Source organism: Passer montanus, unplaced genomic scaffold, assembly GCF_014805655.1.
Source record: "Passer montanus isolate IOZ18808 unplaced genomic scaffold, ASM1480565v1 scaffold139, whole genome shotgun sequence".
In the NCBI taxonomy this organism is placed as follows: domain Eukaryota; kingdom Metazoa; phylum Chordata; class Aves; order Passeriformes; family Passeridae; genus Passer; species Passer montanus.
The window spans coordinates 408,976-429,441 of record NW_024360830.1 but is presented as its reverse complement, the minus strand read 5'-3'; the positions used below and the strand labels follow the sequence as shown (position 1 = coordinate 429,441).

Below are 20,466 nucleotides of genomic sequence, written 5' to 3'. Positions count from 1 at the left end.
GTGTATCTAATGAAGAAAACCTTTCAGACTTGCTTATTTTGCTGTGCTTAATACAAGTTAGCAAGAAAATATCATCTGTTTAGTTCTGTTTAGCTTTTACAAGCTGCTTTTCATTTGATGTTGTCTTGCATGTCAAATTTGAAGTGGGCATGCCTGAAGATTGTCGTGTCTAAATAGGTTCAAACTCTGCTCTCTCTGGTAGCTGGAGCTGTTTTTAAAGATTCTTTTACTGCTGAGCAGATGTGAGCTGAGCATGCAGGTTCTAGTTTTGCTCTCAGGGTGAGTTTGATGTAGCTGATAGCTGTGATTCTGATTGACTGATAAATCTGTTTTGAGGTATGACAACCTCCCTGGAAACCTCTAACTTAATATTCTGCATTACAAAGTGCTTTATAGTACTTGAACATTTCAGTATATCATTACTAAAACTGTATTTGCACAAAGCTTTTTATTACATGTTGCGGGTGCAGTAACAGATCTTCAGAGTGGTGCCATCAAGTATTTAAAGTGCTGAAAATCAAGGAAAGAATTAAGGAATTGTAGAATGTAACTAACGTGAAAAATCAGGACCTTCTAACACTTAATTGGACAGTTATCATGTAATTGAAGTTGTCATCTTGTTTTACTACTAGTTTCAATACTAATTTAAACTGAATATAAATAGTGATCTTTTTCTCTCCAAAGCAGCACTGCAGTACTGTTGTTTGTTTTCTTCAGTTTCCTTTGTCATGCTACAGGTCTTAATAACTTCAATAAAACCTTTAAAACACGCTACCACCCAGTTGAGCTTGAATTTTAATAACTGTTAAAATTTTGACTCTTAAAACATATTACTCTGACTAGGACAAGTGAAAAGGTCCCTTGATGCAGTTGAATCATTCATTTTCAGTCTTTTAGTTTCGTTCTTTGGGTATCTATTGAGTCTCTAAACCCTTTTTATTTTTGTTTCTTGAACTTGGCTTAGGCAAAATAAGGTGATAGATGTCTAAATGATAAAAGCATCCTTGAACAGAAACCAGATTAATCTCATTTGCCAGCAAAAATTGACTTCTCTTCAGTTTGGATGTTATGATTTCTGTGGAAGTTTGACAGGTTTTATGTTTGTCTTAAAGCAGAATCTTTGAATCTTAAAAAGTTAGTGTTGATATACTACTTACATCCACTTCAAATTCAGATTATATATTAAATTCCTCTGGTAATTTCCTTTATCTGCAGTGGAGAAAGTGCCCCACAGCTGCCTGTCCATGTATACAAGACTGAGATGGTCTCACAGCTGTGGTACATTTAGCTGCAAACAAAACATGCTTCTGCACTGGAAATTACAACTTTCCCTTCCTCACTCTGGTTTCTTTGTTTGAATGTTTGTTGTAGTAATTAGTTGGAAATGGACTGAAATCCTTTTGCTGTCCCACTTATTCCACAAGTCTCATAGAACCATCCTTCTGAAATTCTTGTCATGTTATGTCATTAAATGTGTGTGTATAGAAAGTACAGAAGTAACACTTTTCCCCATTTGTGTGGTGGGAGCAAAGTGTCTCTGGGCTTTATCATCTTTAGAATAGAAAACTAAAACCACCAAAATCATGGCACAAAATCATGTGAAATTTTAGGTGGCAGAGTGTTTATGGATAACATCCTTTCTTTGCCTAAAATATTGTATAGTGTTGGATAATCTGGGGTTTTTTTGAGATTAAACATGTTCAGGTGGGTTGTTACTTCTACCTTGAAGATCCTTTATTCCTGAAGATAATTACACCTCCTTTGTAACTTTAGGTATCTAGAAATACCCTGGTTAAAAGAGGCATGCTGGTGCTTTATGGGGACATTATTTATGTCCCATGTGACTGATTTTGTTCAGGATGCCTCAAAGGTACAGAGCACATCTTTGGTTGCCCTGTTCTGTGAATCACATGGTTTTGTGACAGCTCAAGAGTCTCAGAAACTGCAGATTTGTAAATGGTGTAGGACACTTGCAAAATGACCTGAGAATCAAACAAAATGGTTTAGACTACAAGTGTTTGGATAATTGCAAGTGAAGTTACAATCAAGTGGTTTTACATCAAGCAAAAAAGTCAGATTAAATGAGCTGCCCAAAACCCAAAATCTCAAGACTGTTTCCCTTCTCAGCCAACCACCCCTATAATGAATATCAAACAGAGAATTTGAGTTCCCTTGTCATTAATAAATAGAAAGTAGTTTTCCATGTCAGCAGCTCTTCAGAGATGATGTAACAAACTTTGGGTGTCTCTGGACCCATTTAAGCCATCCCAGGCTCTTCACTTCTTGTGTTTTGGCATCAGCTGTGTCATCTTTGAGCTGTCAGGCTCAAGGCAAAGACCAGTTCATGCAGGTTACAAAGTTAATACTGTTTTTTAGTGCAGGCAAAGCGGTAGAGATGTGAGTCTCAAACTGTGATGTGCATTTAGGTGGTGAATGAAATCTCTCCTGTAGTGGAGGTGGCTGCTCAGGGTGTGAATTTGCTCCTTTGTCATCCTTCTCTACAGTTTGCCTTATTAATCAAAATCAGCATTGGCTTGCTTCGTGGTACAAAGCTGTAAACTGCTGCAAACTAGCCCAGATTTGCATGGTGTTCAACTTCTTGTTTCAGGACTAACCTCTTCAGTTGTCCCAGGTTTAGCCACTGCTAAATATCTCAGTATTTAGCTTGCACGGCCCCATGGAATTCTGAGTTTAGAGGGCCTAATAGCTTCTATAGCAATACTTCTTTCTTGAAGCTGAAAGTGTTTGCTGGCTCTTGTTGGATTGCATGTCTTGCACTCAATGCCCTCACTTGCCACAAAAAATTTATTTCTGGTCTTGAGTGCAAATTGTCATTCAGCATCTGAATAAGCATTAAATTCTTTATGAATGATTTTGTGCAATGACTAAGATACTGTGCTTGCATAAATGTTAATCAAACTCTGTAAATTGCTGTTTGCTTATATGTTATGACTATTATGATTTGAAAAAATGCAAATTTGTTTTGAAACCAAACCTGTTTTTCTTGCCTACATTTCAGTCAGAACTAAGACATGGTCCGTTTTACTATATGAAGCAGCCACTCACCACAGACCCTGTTGATGTTGTACCACAGGATGGACGGAATGATTTCTATTGCTGGGTTTGTCATCGGGAAGGCCAAGTCCTCTGCTGTGAACTCTGTCCTCGGGTTTATCATGCTAAGTGTCTGAAACTGACAGCCGAACCAGAGGGGGATTGGTTTTGCCCAGAATGTGAGGTTAGTTTGATATAAGGAGTGGATTTCTTTCTTGGTTTTGAGATTTAAGCATCTTTCTCTGTGTTCTGTAATGTTTCTGGTTTATTCCTCCTGCCTTTTGGTAAAGGTACCAGAAAAACTTGTGCAGAAGAGGAGGCATCCATGGCTCTGCTTCACCACTTTTTCTCTGTGTGTTGCCTGCCTTGTGTTTGCCTTCTTACATGAGTCTCCAACTTCTTTTGTGTCTCCAGCTCTAGAGAAGCACCATTTCAAAGAGTGATCTCTTCATCATGCAGCAGTAATTCTGAAATCATTCTGAAGTTATCACTAGTTTAACTTGTGCTTCTTCTTGTGGGCTGATCAGCTTTTCAACAGTGCAGAAAAAAATGCACTATAGGGTCTACATAAACAAGTGGGTATTTTGTTACTGTGGAAGAATTTAATCATTCCTCTCCAGTGATTTCTGGGGAGAGAATACTTAGCATCCAAATATCTGTAATGAAAGCAAATTGGCTTATAGCATGTTTTCCTCTGATCACTTATTTTATTAGAGCCCAGGTGACCTTCTCACTGTCTCACATTGCTCTGAATCCATATTGTATTTGGGAATTTTATGTATTCACATATTCACTTTGTGTGATCTTGAAGATGCTGGATAATTTTCTACTCTTTTCCTTCTTTCCTTTTTTATTTTTTAATAACATACACAGCCCAAAACCCAGGTAAAGCAGGCTTCTGAAGTACTTACATTGCATTATCAGAAATGTTTTGTTTCTTATAAAACAGCTATTATCTTTCATTTGACTGCTGGAATGTGTCTGTGGAGAATGATTTATCTGGAAATGTTTGCTGACAAAGTGTTTTTTTTTTTAATCTGAACTTTTAGAAAATCACAGTTGCAGAATGCATAGAAACACAGAGTAAAGCAATGACAATGCTCACCATCGAACAGCTATCATATCTACTGAAGTTTGCACTACAGAAAATGAAACAGCCAGGGGTAAGGACATTTTTGTTGTTTTCTTCTTTAAATACTTGGATCATGTGTTTGTCATAATCTGGGGTTTGCTTCCTTTAGTGGATGATGAATGTTTAGTTTATCAGACTGTCTGTGGCAGTTTCTGTTCTGCCTCCTGTCTAGCACAAACCTAGTTTAGGTTGTACAGACTTTTTGGGAGAGCATTTAAACTGTACTTTTGTGATGTAACTTCTGGATGTATTTTCAGTAGGTGTTATGAAAGTACAGTGTGGTTTTCCAGTGGAAGGTGGTGGTGGTTTCTTGCTCTCTGAAAGTGGACAATACTGTATCAGACATAAAAGGGAATGTGGTGACATGATCTCTTCCCAATATATTTATATGACAGCCCTAGGTGCTGACACTTGCATTATTGAGTATATGTGTTGAAAATGTAGCTTCTGTTATTAGTAAGTGTTCTTACCACAGAAGTTGGTTTATCACATAATTTTAAAATGCTGAGGAAATTCCTTCAGTGTGTCTAAACCGTGTTACATTGTTTGTTGTAAATCACAACAGTACCTTTTACAAATCCCTCAGTTTTTGTAATTCATCACGTCCAGCATATATGAAAAATCAGCTAAATGAGATTCCTGTTAATTCCTGTTGTTCTACTATTAATTTATTACCTCACAACATTTTATAATTACCTTTGAAGAATTTTGTCTGATAACGGAGAAAATGAGTGTTGTGTCATTGATGAAACTGTTCAGTATTAGTAACCAGTGTGGTTATTTTTTCCCCTAACAGACAGAGCCATTTCAAAAGCCAGTTTCACTGGATCAACACCCAGATTATGCAGAATATATCTTTCATCCAATGGACCTTTGTACATTAGAGAAGGTTTGTATGAAGCTAGCTGAGGAAGGTCCTTGAGTTTGATTGCTATCTGTAACATTTCTAAAATGTTTGATGTCAAGGGGAGAGAGGTTTTTGAAATTATTTTGATGGGTGGAGTGGTTTCTTAGTTATTATGAAAATTAGTTCATTTACAGCTTAAAACCAGTCATGTTAACTGAACTTCTCTGTTTTGTCTGAGCCAGTAACAAATGCTTGGGAAAAAATAGTGTAAAAAAGACAAGCTTACACTGCTGACTTCCTTCTATTAAATTCAGCTGATTCCATGAATGATCTCCAGGAGGGACTTCTTAAAGCAGGATTTTCATTTGATCATTATGTTGCATTATGTTTCATTGGATCATTATGGATCATTGATTCACTGATTAGGGACCATTTGATGTATATCCAGGGATAATTCCTGACTAATTTTACTGATCATTCAACAAATGCTGTAATCTCCACTGCACCTGAGGTGTAGAATAAAAAAAAGAAACAGTCAAGAGGTGGATAACGGAACTTCCATTCTCAGTTCAACCAAATGCTGTAATCTCCACTGCACCTGAGGTGTAGAAGAAAAAAAGAAACAGTCAAGAGGTGGATAATGGAACTTCCATTCTCAGTTCAATAGTAATTTGAAAGTACATATAATGAAGAAATTCTCCATTGCTTAATGAAGAGTGAAGCATTGCAGAGCTTTGTTCTGACCTGGTGAAGACAAGTTTTCATTCTCTGTGTCCTTACAGAGGAGGCTGATGTCTTTATGGTACAAAGAATGGTAACAAAACCATGGGACTGATTTTATTTAATCAAATTGCTTTACTCACTAGGTAGACTTTAATATCAAACATATTGTCTAATGTACTGTGAGGAGTATTTTTTCTGGGTCTTGTAAAAATTAAAACTGCTGTGGAGTGATAATACATCAATAGAAGAAACCAAAGACTTTTCTGCAGAAACATTGTGTTCCTCACACTGTTAGGAAACATATTTTTCTGGAAATGTTTGAGATGTTGATCTAAACAATTCACTATTTAGATTTAATTTAGACAGTTCATACATTTTCAGGGCTGTCAGAAGGTACCTTGAATTTGAGAGATTCTTAAACATTTAGAATCATAATTCTGCAGTAAATAAATATCATGGAATCACAGACTGTTTTGGGTTGGAAGAACCTTTAAAGCTCATCTCCTTCCAGCCCCATGTGTGAATAAGGACACCTTCCACAGGACCAGGTTGCTCAGAGCTCTGTCCAGCCTGGCCTTGAACACCTCCAGGGGTCAGTTTTATTTACTGTATGACTGATAGAACACAACATTCAGGAAGAAGCTGTCGTTTTTACTGATTTCTGTTTCCTGATACATTGGTAATTTCTTCTTTACAGAATGTTAAAAAGAAAATGTACGGTTGCACTGAAGCATTTTTGGCAGATGCCAAATGGATTTTGCACAACTGCATTATTTACAATGGGGGTAGGTATTAATGTGTACTTACAGCCTCAGATATGAAACCTTGATGTAGTTAAAGTCATGGAGCAATTTGTAGACTTCTACACTGAAAGTGTCTTCCTATTAATGACTATAGAACCTAAAAACAACAATTTTTTTAAACAAGTGGAATAAATAAAACTGCCGGATACAACCTGTGCTGTCACTTGCTCATTCCACCTTAGAGAAAACATTTCAAATAAGGCAGAGTCATGGAATGGTTTGGGTTTATAGGATCATTGAATGGTTTGCATCTTAAATGACCTGATCCAATCTGCCTCATTTAGTTCCAACCCCCAAATTGCTTTAATGTTTTGCATCATACAGCACTTAATTGAGACATAATTGAGAAGGTTGTACAGTAAATCCCTCATTGAAAGAGTGTGTTGGTGGGAAGGCTGCAGCAGGCTATGAAAAGGAGCATTTAAAGATTATTAAATGTTACATTGAGAAGAGAGTGCTGATGTTCTGCTTTTGCAAGCATGTAGTTCATGCATATGTTTTTACATAGTTTTTTTAGATGTTCTCTTTTGTTTTTACAGATGACTTTTATATCTGAAAACTATTGATTTTATCATAGTTCTGCTATAACAATTCTCTTGGTTTAAAGCATTTTATTGTTTCCTCAGGAAATCACAAATTGACACAAACAGCAAAAGTCATCATCAAAATCTGTGAGCATGAGGTATGAGTGCCCCAATTAAATTAATTGTTTAGTGTTCCATATAATGTATTTGTGAGTGGCATAACACATATTTTCCAAGATGTGTGTTGCAGATTTATAATTTTTGTAGGTTTCTTTACATTGAGGTATGCATATCCACGGCCTACAGAATGGCATTTGGCAAAAGCATTGCTAACATGTCTTCCACTAGGATAGTCAATATTTATAATTAAGCCTTGTGGGGAGGAGAGGGAAAAGGAGAAAGTGGATATGTGGATTCTGCTCAAAGGCACCTGTGTTAATGAATATTCGGAGCTAGACTAAGAGACCAACATCTTCTGATACATAGATGTACTTTTTGTGGTTCTTTTACTGTCACAATGTGATTTTCTTCTGAATAAATGCAAATTACCACACTTTGGACACTGTTTAATCTCTCCAATAACTTTGCTTTTTCTTTCCAGATGAATGAAATTGAAGTATGTCCGGAATGTTATTTAGCTGCTTGCCAAAAACGCGAGAATTGGTTTTGTGAGCCTTGTGTAAGTTGAGAATTATGGTGGTCTAGCTACCACAGTAAACTAGGAGTTATCATTTGACTGTTATCCCCTCTTTGTTTTAAACCTGTGGTGGTTACTGACTCAAGGAAAGCTGCTGTATTTTACCAAGCAGCTTGTGCTGGGATACCATCCTGGTCGAGTCAGACTGTCTGAAATTACTTAGCTGTAAGATTGCAGGTTTTCACAAAAGGATTGCTCCAGTCAGAAATAATTGTAAAGGCTGTCAGCAATCAGTTCACAAGTTCTCTGTCTTCAAATATAAGGTAACTGCCTTGTGCCAGCAGTGCTTGTGTCTGGTACCCTCAGTGCTTGGAGGATTTCTGAAATGTGAACATCTCTTTCTGCAGATGTGCATCAGTTCAGACTTGACTGAACTGAATTTGAGAAGATACCTTAAGATTCTCAAGTAGAAGTGTGTAACCCATCAAGTTCTTTCTTGGACTGTCCTGGTTTCAGCTGGAATAAGAATTCCTTTTCTTTTTACTAGCTGGAACAGTGCTGTATTTTTGCTTCAGTATGAGAATAGTGTTGATGACATGCTGAAGTTTTGGTTGTTGCTAAATAGTGCTTACCCTGAGTCAAGGACTTTTTAGTGTCTTAGGCATGTGTCTTGGCAGGTTATAAGTGAAAATTAAAGCATTTCAGATTGACTCTAGCCTAACTTAAGTTATGCTATATATTTGGAGGGGATTAATAACAAATAAATGAATAAAGAAGTGCAATTACAAGCAGGTTAATCAAGATGTGTAAGGTTTTACATTTAGCAACTTTTTTTTAATATGGTTTTATCATTTTGTCCTCTCAGGATTTATGTTTGTCGTAAAATGGAATCTTGTATTTGGCAACTGCCTTGTGCACGTTGGATCTTTATTGAATCTAAGTGTTATATACAAGTTTTAAAAAAACATGTTTATTGTCAGATTTGAAGCTAGTACTGCTTGCATTTTCTTACTGAGTATTTTGCCTCCCCCTCTAGAGCAATCCCCACCCTTTGGTCTGGGCTAAACTCAAAGGCTTTCCATTCTGGCCTGCTAAAGCACTGAGGGATAAAGATGGGCAAGTCGATGCCCGTTTCTTCGGCCAACATGACAGGTGGGAGCAGAACAAAAGGATGTCTTTGGCTGTACTTAAAAACTTGTTGTAATTTTGTGTGCTTGCAAGTTCTTGGATCCTGGCTTAGAACCTTGACTCTAACAAAAACTGTGTAATACTGTAGCAAACACAGTTTTAGTTCCTTACACGATTGTGAGATACATACATAATCTGGTGAGTATGCAGCTTAATTCCTGTCTGGTGTAGTGCTGGGGAGAACTGTAGTTCTTAAACTTGGAAGAAACCAATGAAGTAATTTATGTTAGCATTATGGGAATATGTACACACCTGTGGGTTTAAAAAATACAGAAATATAACCTGTGTTGAAAATGCCATTTCTGCTCTGAAGGGAGTTGTGAATCCCCTGCTTGGATGGGCACAGCCATGGGGAATACAAGTTGATTTGTCATGAGTTAGAAATACAAATCTATAATAACATGTGCTGTAAAAAAAACAACTATACAGGGCCATGGAATAATTAAGTCAAAGTTCCTGCTGTTTTAGGGTCTTGGGAGGCAGTTTCAGGGTCTGCTTAATTTCATGATAAATAAAATCTGTCCAGTACTTGCTGATGGAACTTTTTCTGGCACTGAGGAATTTGGCCAACCTGGCCTGGGGTGTAAAATGTTTCTAAGTGCTTGTGAAGTATTAATTTCCTTACCTGCTTTTTACATTTTTGTGCTATGACAGATAGACTGTTTAGCAATGGTTGTCTTGCAGTTACACAGACTGTTCCAATTAGGAATATTTTGTCATTTGACCAGTGTTAAGTCATGTTTTATTGTTACTGGGTAAAGTAAAATAAGCCAGTAATGATCTAAGGCATGCAATTTGCATACTTACCAAAACTAAGCACTGAAATATTAAAAGAATGTCAGGATGGTTCTTTAAAATTATCTGATTTATTAATATCTTTATGATTAGGCCAAAATAAATTAGTATTTGCATAAAAGCTGGCAATGTCAATTCACAGTATGAAATGTAGTTATATTATCTTTTATTTTTCTGTTTTGTCTATAGAGCCTGGGTTCCAATAAATAATTGCTACCTCATGTCTAAAGAAATTCCTTTTTCTGTGAAAAAGACTAAAAGCATCTTCAATAGTGCAATGCAAGAAATGGAGGTTTATGTGGATAACATTCGTAGAAAATTTGGAGTATTTAATTATGCACCTTTCCGGACACCATATACTCCCAACAATCAATACCAAATGTTGTTAGACCCTGCAAACCCAGCTGCTGGAACTGCAAAGACAGACAAACAAGAGAAAATCAAACTGAATTTTGATATGACAGCGTCACCCAAGATTCTGATGAGCAAGTCCATGCTGGGCAGCAGCGGAGGCCGCAGGATTTCACTGACAGATATGCCACGGTCACCAATGAGTACAAACTCATCAGTTCACACTGGCTCTGATGTTGAACAGGATGCAGAGAAAAAAGCAACTTCCAGTCATTTTAGTGCCAGTGAGGAATCCATGGACTTCATTGAGAAAAATACAGGTAAAAAAAAAAACCCAGGAGGTACAGGACTTTGGAAATGGACTAGTTTTATTCCATGCACTTTTTAAAGACAGGCTGTATTATGACTTGGTTTATGAAGAAATTTTAAAAAAAGAGATGCACTTAACTTTCAGTGTCACAGATAACAAAGAACAGTTCTTCCTGTCACATTGGGAAGGAATGACTAATCTTGAAAAATGACTAAACCTGTTCAGTTTAAATAGCAGGAAATAGTTGTAGCTATTAATGTGAATGGAGAGTGGAAATAAATACAAAAAAATTAGAATTGTCATGAGTAGGTGTTCTGGTTTTAAATCTGTCTTTATTAATTTTGTGCCTTTTTCAGCTTCTCCAGCACCAACGAGAACAGGTCAAGCAGGGAGCTTGTCAGGCAGCCCCAAACCTTTCTCCCCTCAAGCATCAACGCCAATTTCTGCTAAGCAAGAAAGAACTTCCACGCCAGGAAGCATTCTGAATCTTAACCTTGGTTAGTTTTGATATTTGAAAACCTAATATTCTTACAGCTGAACGAATTATGGTGGTGTCAGTGCAGCATTATAGGAGCAAATGTGCTTGTATATGACTTTAAATAAGCAAAAGTCTTTGAATGAGGCACATGTGTAATTATTGTTTTATCAGATTTACTGGGTTTTTTATCTTGGAAAGGAAAGTTTCTGTTATTGTTCCTTGTTGATGAAAGGAAGTAGTTAAAGGATATTTTTTTTCTTAGCTGAGCTGTAAAATGAATGTGTCTCAACAGTAGGTAAGTTTCTGAAGGTTGTAATTACATGAGCATAGCTGGTCTTCACCAGTCAGTCTCTCTCAAGTGAATTGCTGGCAAGGTTTTCTTGTGATCTTTAGGACTTAGGATTTACTAGGGCTTCTCTCTTGCTGCCTTCACATCACCTCCTCACTGACCATCCCTCTTTAGGGAGATAGATGGATGAAAGGAATTAGCAGAATTCTTGAAGTCTTGAAACTCCCTAGAAGTAAATTTTGGGAAAGTGGAATTTTGAAAGATGGAGTAGGTAAGTACTAAATTGGTAAAACAGTCCTGCAAGCCAAACATGTAAATCAGTTTCCTCAGTCACAGTTCCTGTGAGTGTTCTGATTCAGTTCTGGTTGCTTTTTACCTCCATGTGATATTACACAGAGAACCAGGATTTTGCCCCCTTGGTGTTAGCCAGGTATTTCAGGAAGGCTTAGGTTAAAATAAAGAATTCATGTCTTCAGTGCCTTACAGGTATTCTGATTCTGGATACAAGCTCACAAGTCTCTTTTTCAGTGGGTCATATGTATGGACATAATTGTAGAATTAACTTCTGCTGCACTGCAGCTGTTTGTCACTTCTGAAGTGACAATGCATTTGGAAAAACATTAAGAAATACATAGTGCTGCAGTTGTTTGAGCCACAGATGGGAGACGTCAGCTGGAACACTTTGAATAAATAGCGTAGATTGGAAAATCTGATGTTATGGGCCATGAGTAATACCATAAAAGAAGTGCTTGTACACTCTCAAGTAGAATATCTGGGGTTTTTTTTTCAGGTTTAGGGGAATTTCCTTTATTAAATATACTTTTTGGTGATGAGAGTGAACAACCCTTCTTTTAATAGCATCAGCTGTGCCAGATGTGTTCTTCTGTGGATATTAGAATTTTTCTAGTATAACTCATTGTGTCTCATTGTCATACCTGACATGAACAGAGTTTCCCTCTGCAAAAACAAAAGTGAGAGTCCAGAAAACAAAGACACTTTGTATCTTCAGAAGAGTGCTAGGAGGATTCTGTGGTCTGCAATTCAGCAAAAAGGAAGGAAAAATAACAGAAATGAGCCATCTGTTGCTACTGGCAGACCTGCCAATTTGGAAAATGGAGGTGTGAATGAGCAAGATATACAGGGAGTTGGGGGGAAGAAAAACATGTCTCTGATAGTGTAGGACCTGCCCTTGGATAACAGAGGCAAGAAACAATAAGAATATACCTTGATATGAAATTCAGATTTACGAAGAATGTCTGGTCAGAGGAATCATTGGTTCAGGCCTTTGTATTTATTTACATTTTTCAACAGAAAATGTGTTGTGTGTATATATATAGAGAAAGAGAGAGAGGGTAAAATAAGGCAACACTGTGTCATATTTAACTGCTCTGGAATGAAATGTGAAAATAAATCACAAATGCACATTATGCCAGTGTTACCTTTTGCCTTCTCTGTGGCTTCTGTTTTTTCTCAGTTTATGGCATTTTTTCTCAGCTTTGTCTCTGTTATGAGCTCTGCTCTGAGCCAGTTGAAGGAACTTAACTGGCCAGACATAATTCTCTTACTTTTTTATCCCTTCTTCATGGGTCCTTTCTCTTTTCCCAACTAACTCCAACTGGTTTAGTGCCCTGAGCACTGACGGAATGTCAGCACTCCTGGCAAAGGGTAAAGGATAGTACTGTGCTATACAAATACAGCCTCTGAAGTGGGAAAATTGAAGGAAAAATTTGAGATTTAATTGCTAAGACAATTTTACCCTTAGCAGTGTAGCGTGAATTCTTTGCAGACAGATATGCGCATTTCAGAGTGAAAATTCTATACAGGCAGATGAAAACTCAAGATTTTGCTGACGTATACTGAAAAATGTGTTATTCTATCTGGAATTTGTTAATTTATCCAGTGAAATAATCCACTGGATTATTTAAAAAATGTCATATTTTTTTTGCGTATTCTCATGACCTAAGTTTTGGATTTTAAATGATGACTATAAAGACTTTATGTGTCTTATTATATATACTTTATATATTTTTATAGATTTTATGTGTCTTACTATATATATTAGATATATTTTATGTGTCTTATTATATACTATTATAAAGATTTTATTTCTATTTAATTTTCTCTGTGAAGGTAGTACTCTTAGTAGTAAATAACAGCAGTAGTTTAGTAGAGGTGCTATCAGACAGCTTTACAAACCTGAATGGGGATTTCTTGATAAATTCACATTGATGGAGAAAATGTCCCCATAGTTGATGCATGTTTTTTGTGTGAAGAGAGGAAGAATCCATTTTTTGTAGCAAAGTAATTTTAGAGTTACTATTTACCCCACAATCACAAAAAAAAGTGCAGTATGTTCCAGATTGTCTGTGTTGCACTTTGGTGAAACGTGTTTTACCTGGATAGCCCTCTGAGCTCTGCGTGTAAAATCCTCTGTGTTGGTTGCTGTTGGTCGTTGCAGATCGCAGCAAGGCCGAGATGGACCTGAAGGAGCTGAGCGAGTCGGTGCAGCAGCAGAGCACCCCCGTGCAGCTCATCTCCCCCAAGCGCCAGATCCGCAGCCGGTTCCAGCTCAACCTCGACAAGACCATCGAGAGCTGTAAAGCACAACTGGGTGAGTGGCCCTCAAGAGCACTCCAACTGCAGGTCAAATAAGTTTTTGGATAGTAAAACCATAAGTAAAACCATATTCTATGTTTTAAAACAAGAGTAGAGAATATTCAAACTCTTTGAGGTGAGTAGAATGCACTGAAGTACTTTGTTTTAAAACACAGTGAGATCTGATGCTTCAAATTTTTGTTTCATCTTTTAACCTGTTTTTGTACCATTCTGATTTAGATAGTGTGAGAGGATTATAGTCTTATCTGCTTTGCATGTTGAAAAACTGGCGAATTCTGCCTCAATTCTGTCAGTTGCACAAAGTAGAATGAATGTAAGTAACTAATTATAATCAGGTGAATAGTATTGCTGATTTTTAAGGTGGTTTCTTCTGGATAAAAATAATTCATTTTTGTACTTGTCAGTATTGGGTCCTGAGTTGAACAAAAGACCTTGCAGGTAGTGGGAAAAAGCAGTGAAGGGAAGGCCATTGAATGAAATTGAAATATTAATTGGAGTATGTAGAAGTTCATTCTTGTACATTATGATGCTGGGATAGGGCACTAAGCTTTGTAGCTACAGGACTGACAATTAAGGTCATGGTATGTGTACACTTTGTTCCAGTATATAGAGTATTTTCTTGGTAATGTCAGTCAGCCTGATGTCAGCATGGAATGTACTTTTCTTCCCACAATTAGGAATAAATGAAATATCTGAAGCTGTTTATACTGCAGTAGAACACAGTGACTCTGAAGATTCTGAAAAATCCGATACCAGTGACAGTGAGTATAGTGATGAGGATCAGAAATCAAAGAATGATCAAGAGGATGGGGAGGACAAGGAAGGTGCAAGAAGTGACAAAGAATCACTGAGCTTGAAAAAAAAACCTAAACCTCCAGCACAGAATGAAGACAAGGAGGAACTTAAAAGCACAAGTCCAGAAGTGGAGAAAACAGAAGAACCGGTCAAGGAAAAGGCTGTTTCAGACAGTGAAAAAGAATTTTCTGAAAAGGGAAAGAGTTTACAGCATCCTGCAAAAGAAAAGCTGAAAGGTAAAGATGAAACAGACTCTCCAACTGTGCATCTAGGACTGGACTCTGATTCTGAGAGTGAACTTGTCATCGATCTGGGAGATGATCATTGTGCTCGTGAAGGAAGGAAAAACAAGAAAGAATCTAAAGAATCTTCTCCTAAACAAGATGGTAGGATGAAATTATTTCCTTTTGTTTCCCTTCTGTTCTGTAGGGCTGTTATCAAAGGTAGAATTGCCGTCTTTATTTTTGCATTAAGATAAAAATTGTTTTAATACAGGTATTTTTAGGAGCGATTGTTCATCCTTTGTGAGTATGAAAAAAGTTTGCAGTGCCCATTGTAGTTTCTGGTTTAAACAAAATTAGTTTACAGTTTCCTTTCAGCACAGTAGAACTATTAATATCCATACTTTTTGCTGGGCAGGACCCAGCACTTGGCCTTATTGAACCTGATTAAGCTGTCCCAGCCCATTGATTCAATCTGTCAAGATCTTTGCAGAGCCTTCCTGCCCTCAAGCAGATCAGCACTCCTGCCCAACGTGGTGTCATCTGCATTTGGTTGTCAATGTCAGTTCACTGTTGTTTAGAAAGTTTATAGTTTCTTCAGTTACTGCTCAGACATTAATCCTTTAGAATATTTTTTCTCGTGAAAGAAATTGGGATGACAGGTGAAAGTGGTAAGGCAGAAACACCCCAACAAGTGCTAACCTCTTACATATCTTTTGAATGAGGTCAGGCTGTTTTCTCTTGGTTTTGTACTTCTTGTTTTGCTTAGTTACTGATGCATCTGAATTGCCACCACTTTCCTCTAGACTGAAATGACTTTACTTGTAGAGTATTGATTACTGTTGAGGAAAACAATTCAAAGCAGACTGGAAGGTATATATAGCAGTTCCAAAAACTAAATGGAAAACTATGAATCTGATGTGTTGGTGAAAAGCAGGCATAACATTTTATGTTTGTTTAGTTGTAGGTAAAACTCCACCTTCCTCCAGTGCAAGCACCCAGCCTCTACCAGAAACTCCAGTGCTCACCCGCTCTGCATCACAGACCCCCCCAGCTGGTGTGACAGCAACCACCAGTGCTGCTTCTACTGTCAGTGCTCCCTCTGCTGCCACAGGGAGCCCTGTCAAAAAGCAGAGGCCTCTGCTGCCCAAGGAAACCGCCCCTGCTGTGCAGAGGGTGGTGTGGAATTCTTCAAATAAATTCCAGACGTCATCTCAGAAGTGGCACATGCAGAAGGTACAGAGGCAGCAGCAGCAGCAGAGCCAGCAGTCTCAGTCACAGCAGCCTCAGTCCTCTCAGGGGACAAGATACCAGACAAGACAAGCAGTTAAAGGTACATACTTTCCTAACTCAATGTGCCTGTGGTTCCATAATTCCCCAGTAGTGGTCCCTGTGCTCTAAGGGTGCCCAGCCAAGAGTTCTTCTGTATAAACAAAATCTCAGTGTGCTTCTACTCTGATATGTGTCTTTAGCATGCAAGTTACTCACTATACTTGCTTTTTCTGGTGTGTATTTAGAGCCATGCCTCCTTATTCTAACTACAAAAAAATTGTGTGTCTGTATAAATATTTTTGCTTTTCTTAGCCATAACAGATTTGGAAGGGTGAACTGAATAATCTTCTGGATCATATGCTAAAACCATTAACTATTCCACTTGCATGTTTACCAATGTCACCTCAGTATCTACAAATTGCTTCCAGTTTTATCTGACAAGCAGCAGATCTGAAGGGTTTTTCACAGTATAATTTGACAACAATGAAATTACCCGTGCTTCAGGATTTGTCTTTGAAATCCCTGTTGTTTAACAAGACTTTGATGCTAGTTTACTGAGCAAACAGCCCTGGCATTTCAGAATGTTTTCACAACTGTTTTCTCACCATCCCTTTGCTGGAGCCTTCACCAATAGTTGGCACAGGGTAACACAAGCCTGTGCTGCTGTTGCTTCCCTTCACTTAACAGCAACTCTATGTAAATCAGCTTCATTTGTCATTTCAAGTTAATAAACTGAAATGTTTACTGCTGTGCCTGAAGAGGAAACATTCTCCACTCTTCTGACACCACTGGCACACAGGTGATCTTGTAGAGGAGAGAGGTTTGGGTGATGGTTCCCATCCAGACACTTACAGAGGCTCATTTCTCTGGTTCCAAACTGCTTTTGTTTCTGTCATTTAAGCAGTGTTGAGAAAGTGGTGTCTTTCTGCTTGTAGACTACACAAATTGATACAGAAATATGCAGTGAGGAAAAGTAAATATGGAAACTGGAGAAGTTAAATGCTAAACTTTTAACAGAATCATGCTTTAATATATACTTTAATAATATGGGCTGAACTTTGTGTTCAGGCCATGAATTTGTTTTCTCAATATTGTTTACTATTGAGCACATCATGGCAATGTTCCATCTTAATTATTATAGTCTGGACATCTATCATGTGAAAACTATAAAATCTATAGATTTCTTATATACTGAATTGGCATAAACAGAAATATAGCACATAAAGATGAATAAATTGTTTATTTCAGTAATTCCACTGCTGAGGATATTGGCAATGAAGACATCTTTTATCATATGAATCAGTAAAAATAGCTTGAGACATTTTATTCTTAAAAAAAATACTATTTAAAAAATACTCCAGCAGATAAGTCATTAGAACTGAGGGAGACTTCTGCACTGGCCAGTCTAAAATGAGAAGTTTCAAAGTTATATTTACTTCCTTACCTCTAAGCCTTACAATTATATATAAGTTCAGGGGGTGAGCACTGTGTAATTAATTATTAGATGGCACCATTGTATAAATAATACAAATCTGAAATGCTTACATGCTCACAGTTTAGTTAGATATTGAAAGTAGAGGTTTGCCTGTTGTTTTCATGACTCCTTGTGTGATTGATCCCCTCCATGTTCTCTTTTCTTAGCTGTGCAGCAAAAAGAGATCACCCAGAGCACTTCCACGTCCACTATAACCTTGGTCACAAGCACTCAGCCTATTTCCATGGTTACCAGCTCTGGATCTGCAAGCACACTTTCTTCTTCACTCAGCACAGACTTGCCAATTGCAACAGCTTCAGCTGATGTGGCTGCAGATATTGCTAAATACACCAGCAAAGTAAGTTCTGGAGGAAGGTTTTGATGAAGTTGTACCTCTCTTTTAAAGTTGTACCTCTCTTTTAAAACACCCTGTAGTTTCATCAGGTGGGATAAATGTGTGCTCACACATTAAAGAGATGCTAAGTTGTTAAGAGAAGGGGTGGTCTCATCATAGTGACAGTGAGGGAAGGGACGTGAGCTTTCCATACTCTCTTAGATTTAAAAAGCAATTAATACTATATATTTTTGCATTGAGTTTCTTTCCTGCATTCATGGTAATATATTTTTTGTTTATAAATTATATCAATAGCAATATCTTAGAAAAGTAGAAGGCCAAACAGTTCACCTGTTCAGGACACTTAAAAATCAGAGTCCTGATCAAACTTGTTGTGCTCTACCTTCTAAATAAGTAGAACCAGGTAAATGTCATATATTTAGAGAGAGAAGGGTAGTAATACAGGTTCCCAGTAGAGGGGTTGAAAGAAAATCGAAGTGGAAAGCTATTAAAAATATATATATCAAAGAATTAATTTTTTTTCCTTTTTGTCTTTCAGATGATGGATGCCATCAAAGGAACAATGACTGAAATATATAATGATCTTTCAAAAAATACTACTGGAAGTACAATAGCTGAGGTTAGTGTAAGATTAAAATAATAACTTCTGTTTTAAGTTTGAAAAATGCAAATTAGTGGTTTTATATCTATAGATGTGCCACATAACTGTATCTACAAAGTATTATATATGGAGATTGTCAAGAGATAAGTAATTGCTGTGCTCTTTCAGAAGTAATGATTAGAGTGGTAGAAAAAAACACTGAAAAAAGAGCAGGTGGGCTCTGTAAGACAAGCATTAAGCCCTCAAGCCTAGGTCCTTCAATCTTCTGTCAAGAATTTGCCACCTTTTTTAAAATCAGAAATGAAGTTGGTTTTTTTGAGAATAAAATTGTTGTAAACAGTGTAGTGCAGTAGCTCATTACAACCATAGTTTTTAATACTTCTTTGAAATACTTTGAACACTTTGCATTTTTAATGAAATGCTGTACATTCCTTTTAATGTTCCCTAAGGGTAGGACTTAGTATCTTGTAAGGGGTTTTTTCAACCTTGGAAAAAGCAGATTAAGCAGTGCAAACTAAGAATGAATGGGAACAAACAAAGCTCAAAGTGTGATGATTTGTTTACCTGCTTTAACCAAAATAAGGAAGTCAAAGTTTTGAGCAAAGATATTTGTATTCCTGATGCACAGTGAATTTATAATCTTGCTTTTTCTAAACCTCATCTAGTTAAAATAAAAGAAATGAAATGTCATGCTAATAAATGCAAATAATGTGCAAACAGCACTGATGAATAGGTTCTTGAGTCCAGTCAGAAATTTGAGGAATCAAGAATTCAGAGGAATCAAGTTTAACAGGAGTTAATGCAAGTTCAACAAAAGTTTTTTGTCTTCAGAGAGTCCTGTGTTCTTTATGGTGAGCAAATCTAGCAAACAGATATTTAGAATACTTCACACTTTGGTTTGGGGTTTACTATTGTCTTGTCCTCACATTAATATGAAGGAGCCTTTGTGTAAACAATGGCTCATTGCTTTGGGCATGTTTTTTTATGTAATAACTATGCATTACACGCCATGCCCTGTTTGTTATTACTAACTATTAAATTTTTAATATTTAGATTCGGCGTTTGAGGATTGAGATAGAAAAACTTCAATGGTTACATCAACAGGAACTTTCAGAAATGAAACATAATCTAGGTATGAAAATGACAGTCCAAAACAGGGTCAGGTATTGTCCTATATAGAAAATGGAAATGCTTATAGTATGTGTTATCTTCATCACATTGTCCCTCTTGGAATTAACACATTTTGCTTTGTAAAGAAACTAAGATACGATGAACAAATGAGATGGGGGAAGAGATGGAATCCTCTTTATTTTCTGAATTTGGAGCAGAACAAAAGTTGGGGCTTGAAAAGACAAAGCACATTAGCAGCAGCTTCATGTGTCCTTTTTGTGCTTTGTGGGACATCTAGAACTAAAGTGTTAAACAAATGGAAGGTAATGGTTAAAAATCATGGTGCCAGAATAAGAAAAGAAGATGGAAGACTTGCATTTGTTGAGTAGGTATGAAACAGATGCCCAAACTCAGGGTATACCTTGACTGCTAGTTTTAATTCCATGTTGTCTTTAGACCTATGAATATTGCTGTTTTGCTCCTTGCTGTTGGGGAGTGGAAAATGCAAATCCACCTTTCTCTGGATTTTGAGTAGAACTGACAATGGCTGAAATGCGTCAGAGCCTGGAGCAGGAACGAGATCGTTTGATTGCTGAGGTGAAGAAGCAACTGGAACTGGAAAAGCAACAAGCAGTGGATGAGACCAAGAAGAAGCAATGGTGTGCCAACTGCAAGAAAGAGGCCATCTTTTACTGCTGTTGGAATACCAGCTACTGTGACTACCCCTGCCAACAAGCTCACTGGCCTGAGCACATGAAATCTTGCACACAGTCAGGTAATGGTGCCTCTTCCACAGCTGGAGGGGTTTGGGTGGGTGGATGGATCCTCAGTAACTCAGTTTTTCATGTGCAGATGTGACTGAGGAGGGACTGTGGACTGGCTCCCTTGAGT

The 20,466-nt window shown here is 37.3% G+C and overlaps 1 protein-coding gene across 9 annotated transcripts in view; it reads left to right on the top strand.

The window, feature by feature from the left end:
* The window catches only part of ZMYND8 (zinc finger MYND-type containing 8), a 49,374-nt gene that overhangs the window by 22,772 nt on the left and 6,136 nt on the right, over positions 1–20,466 (top strand). For 7 of the 9 annotated variants that reach the window (XR_005626575.1, XR_005626574.1, XR_005626573.1 and 4 more), the window contains exons 4-19: positions 3,020–3,238; positions 4,104–4,217; positions 4,983–5,075; positions 6,454–6,541; positions 7,186–7,241; positions 7,685–7,762; positions 8,757–8,872; positions 9,893–10,374; positions 10,721–10,861; positions 13,590–13,742; positions 14,425–14,928; positions 15,725–16,096; positions 17,677–17,867; positions 18,403–18,483; positions 19,519–19,597; positions 20,111–20,350. Coding sequence is in view for 6 of the 9 variants with exons in the window: in XM_039699750.1 (XP_039555684.1) it covers positions 3,020–3,238; positions 4,104–4,217; positions 4,983–5,075; positions 6,454–6,541; positions 7,186–7,241; positions 7,685–7,762; positions 8,757–8,872; positions 9,893–10,374; positions 10,721–10,861; positions 13,590–13,742; positions 14,425–14,928; positions 15,725–16,096; positions 17,677–17,867; positions 18,403–18,483; positions 19,519–19,597; positions 20,111–20,350 (3,007 nt within the window). In the remaining 3 variants the exon portion in view is untranslated. Of the gene's footprint in view, positions 1–3,019; positions 3,239–4,103; positions 4,218–4,982; positions 5,076–6,453; positions 6,542–7,185; positions 7,242–7,684; positions 7,763–8,756; positions 8,873–9,892; positions 10,375–10,720; positions 10,862–13,589; positions 13,743–14,424; positions 14,929–15,724; positions 16,097–17,676; positions 17,868–18,402; positions 18,484–19,518; positions 19,598–20,110; positions 20,351–20,466 lie in introns of those variants that run through there. The other 2 variants (XM_039699755.1, XM_039699756.1) reach the window with 2 other exon arrangements.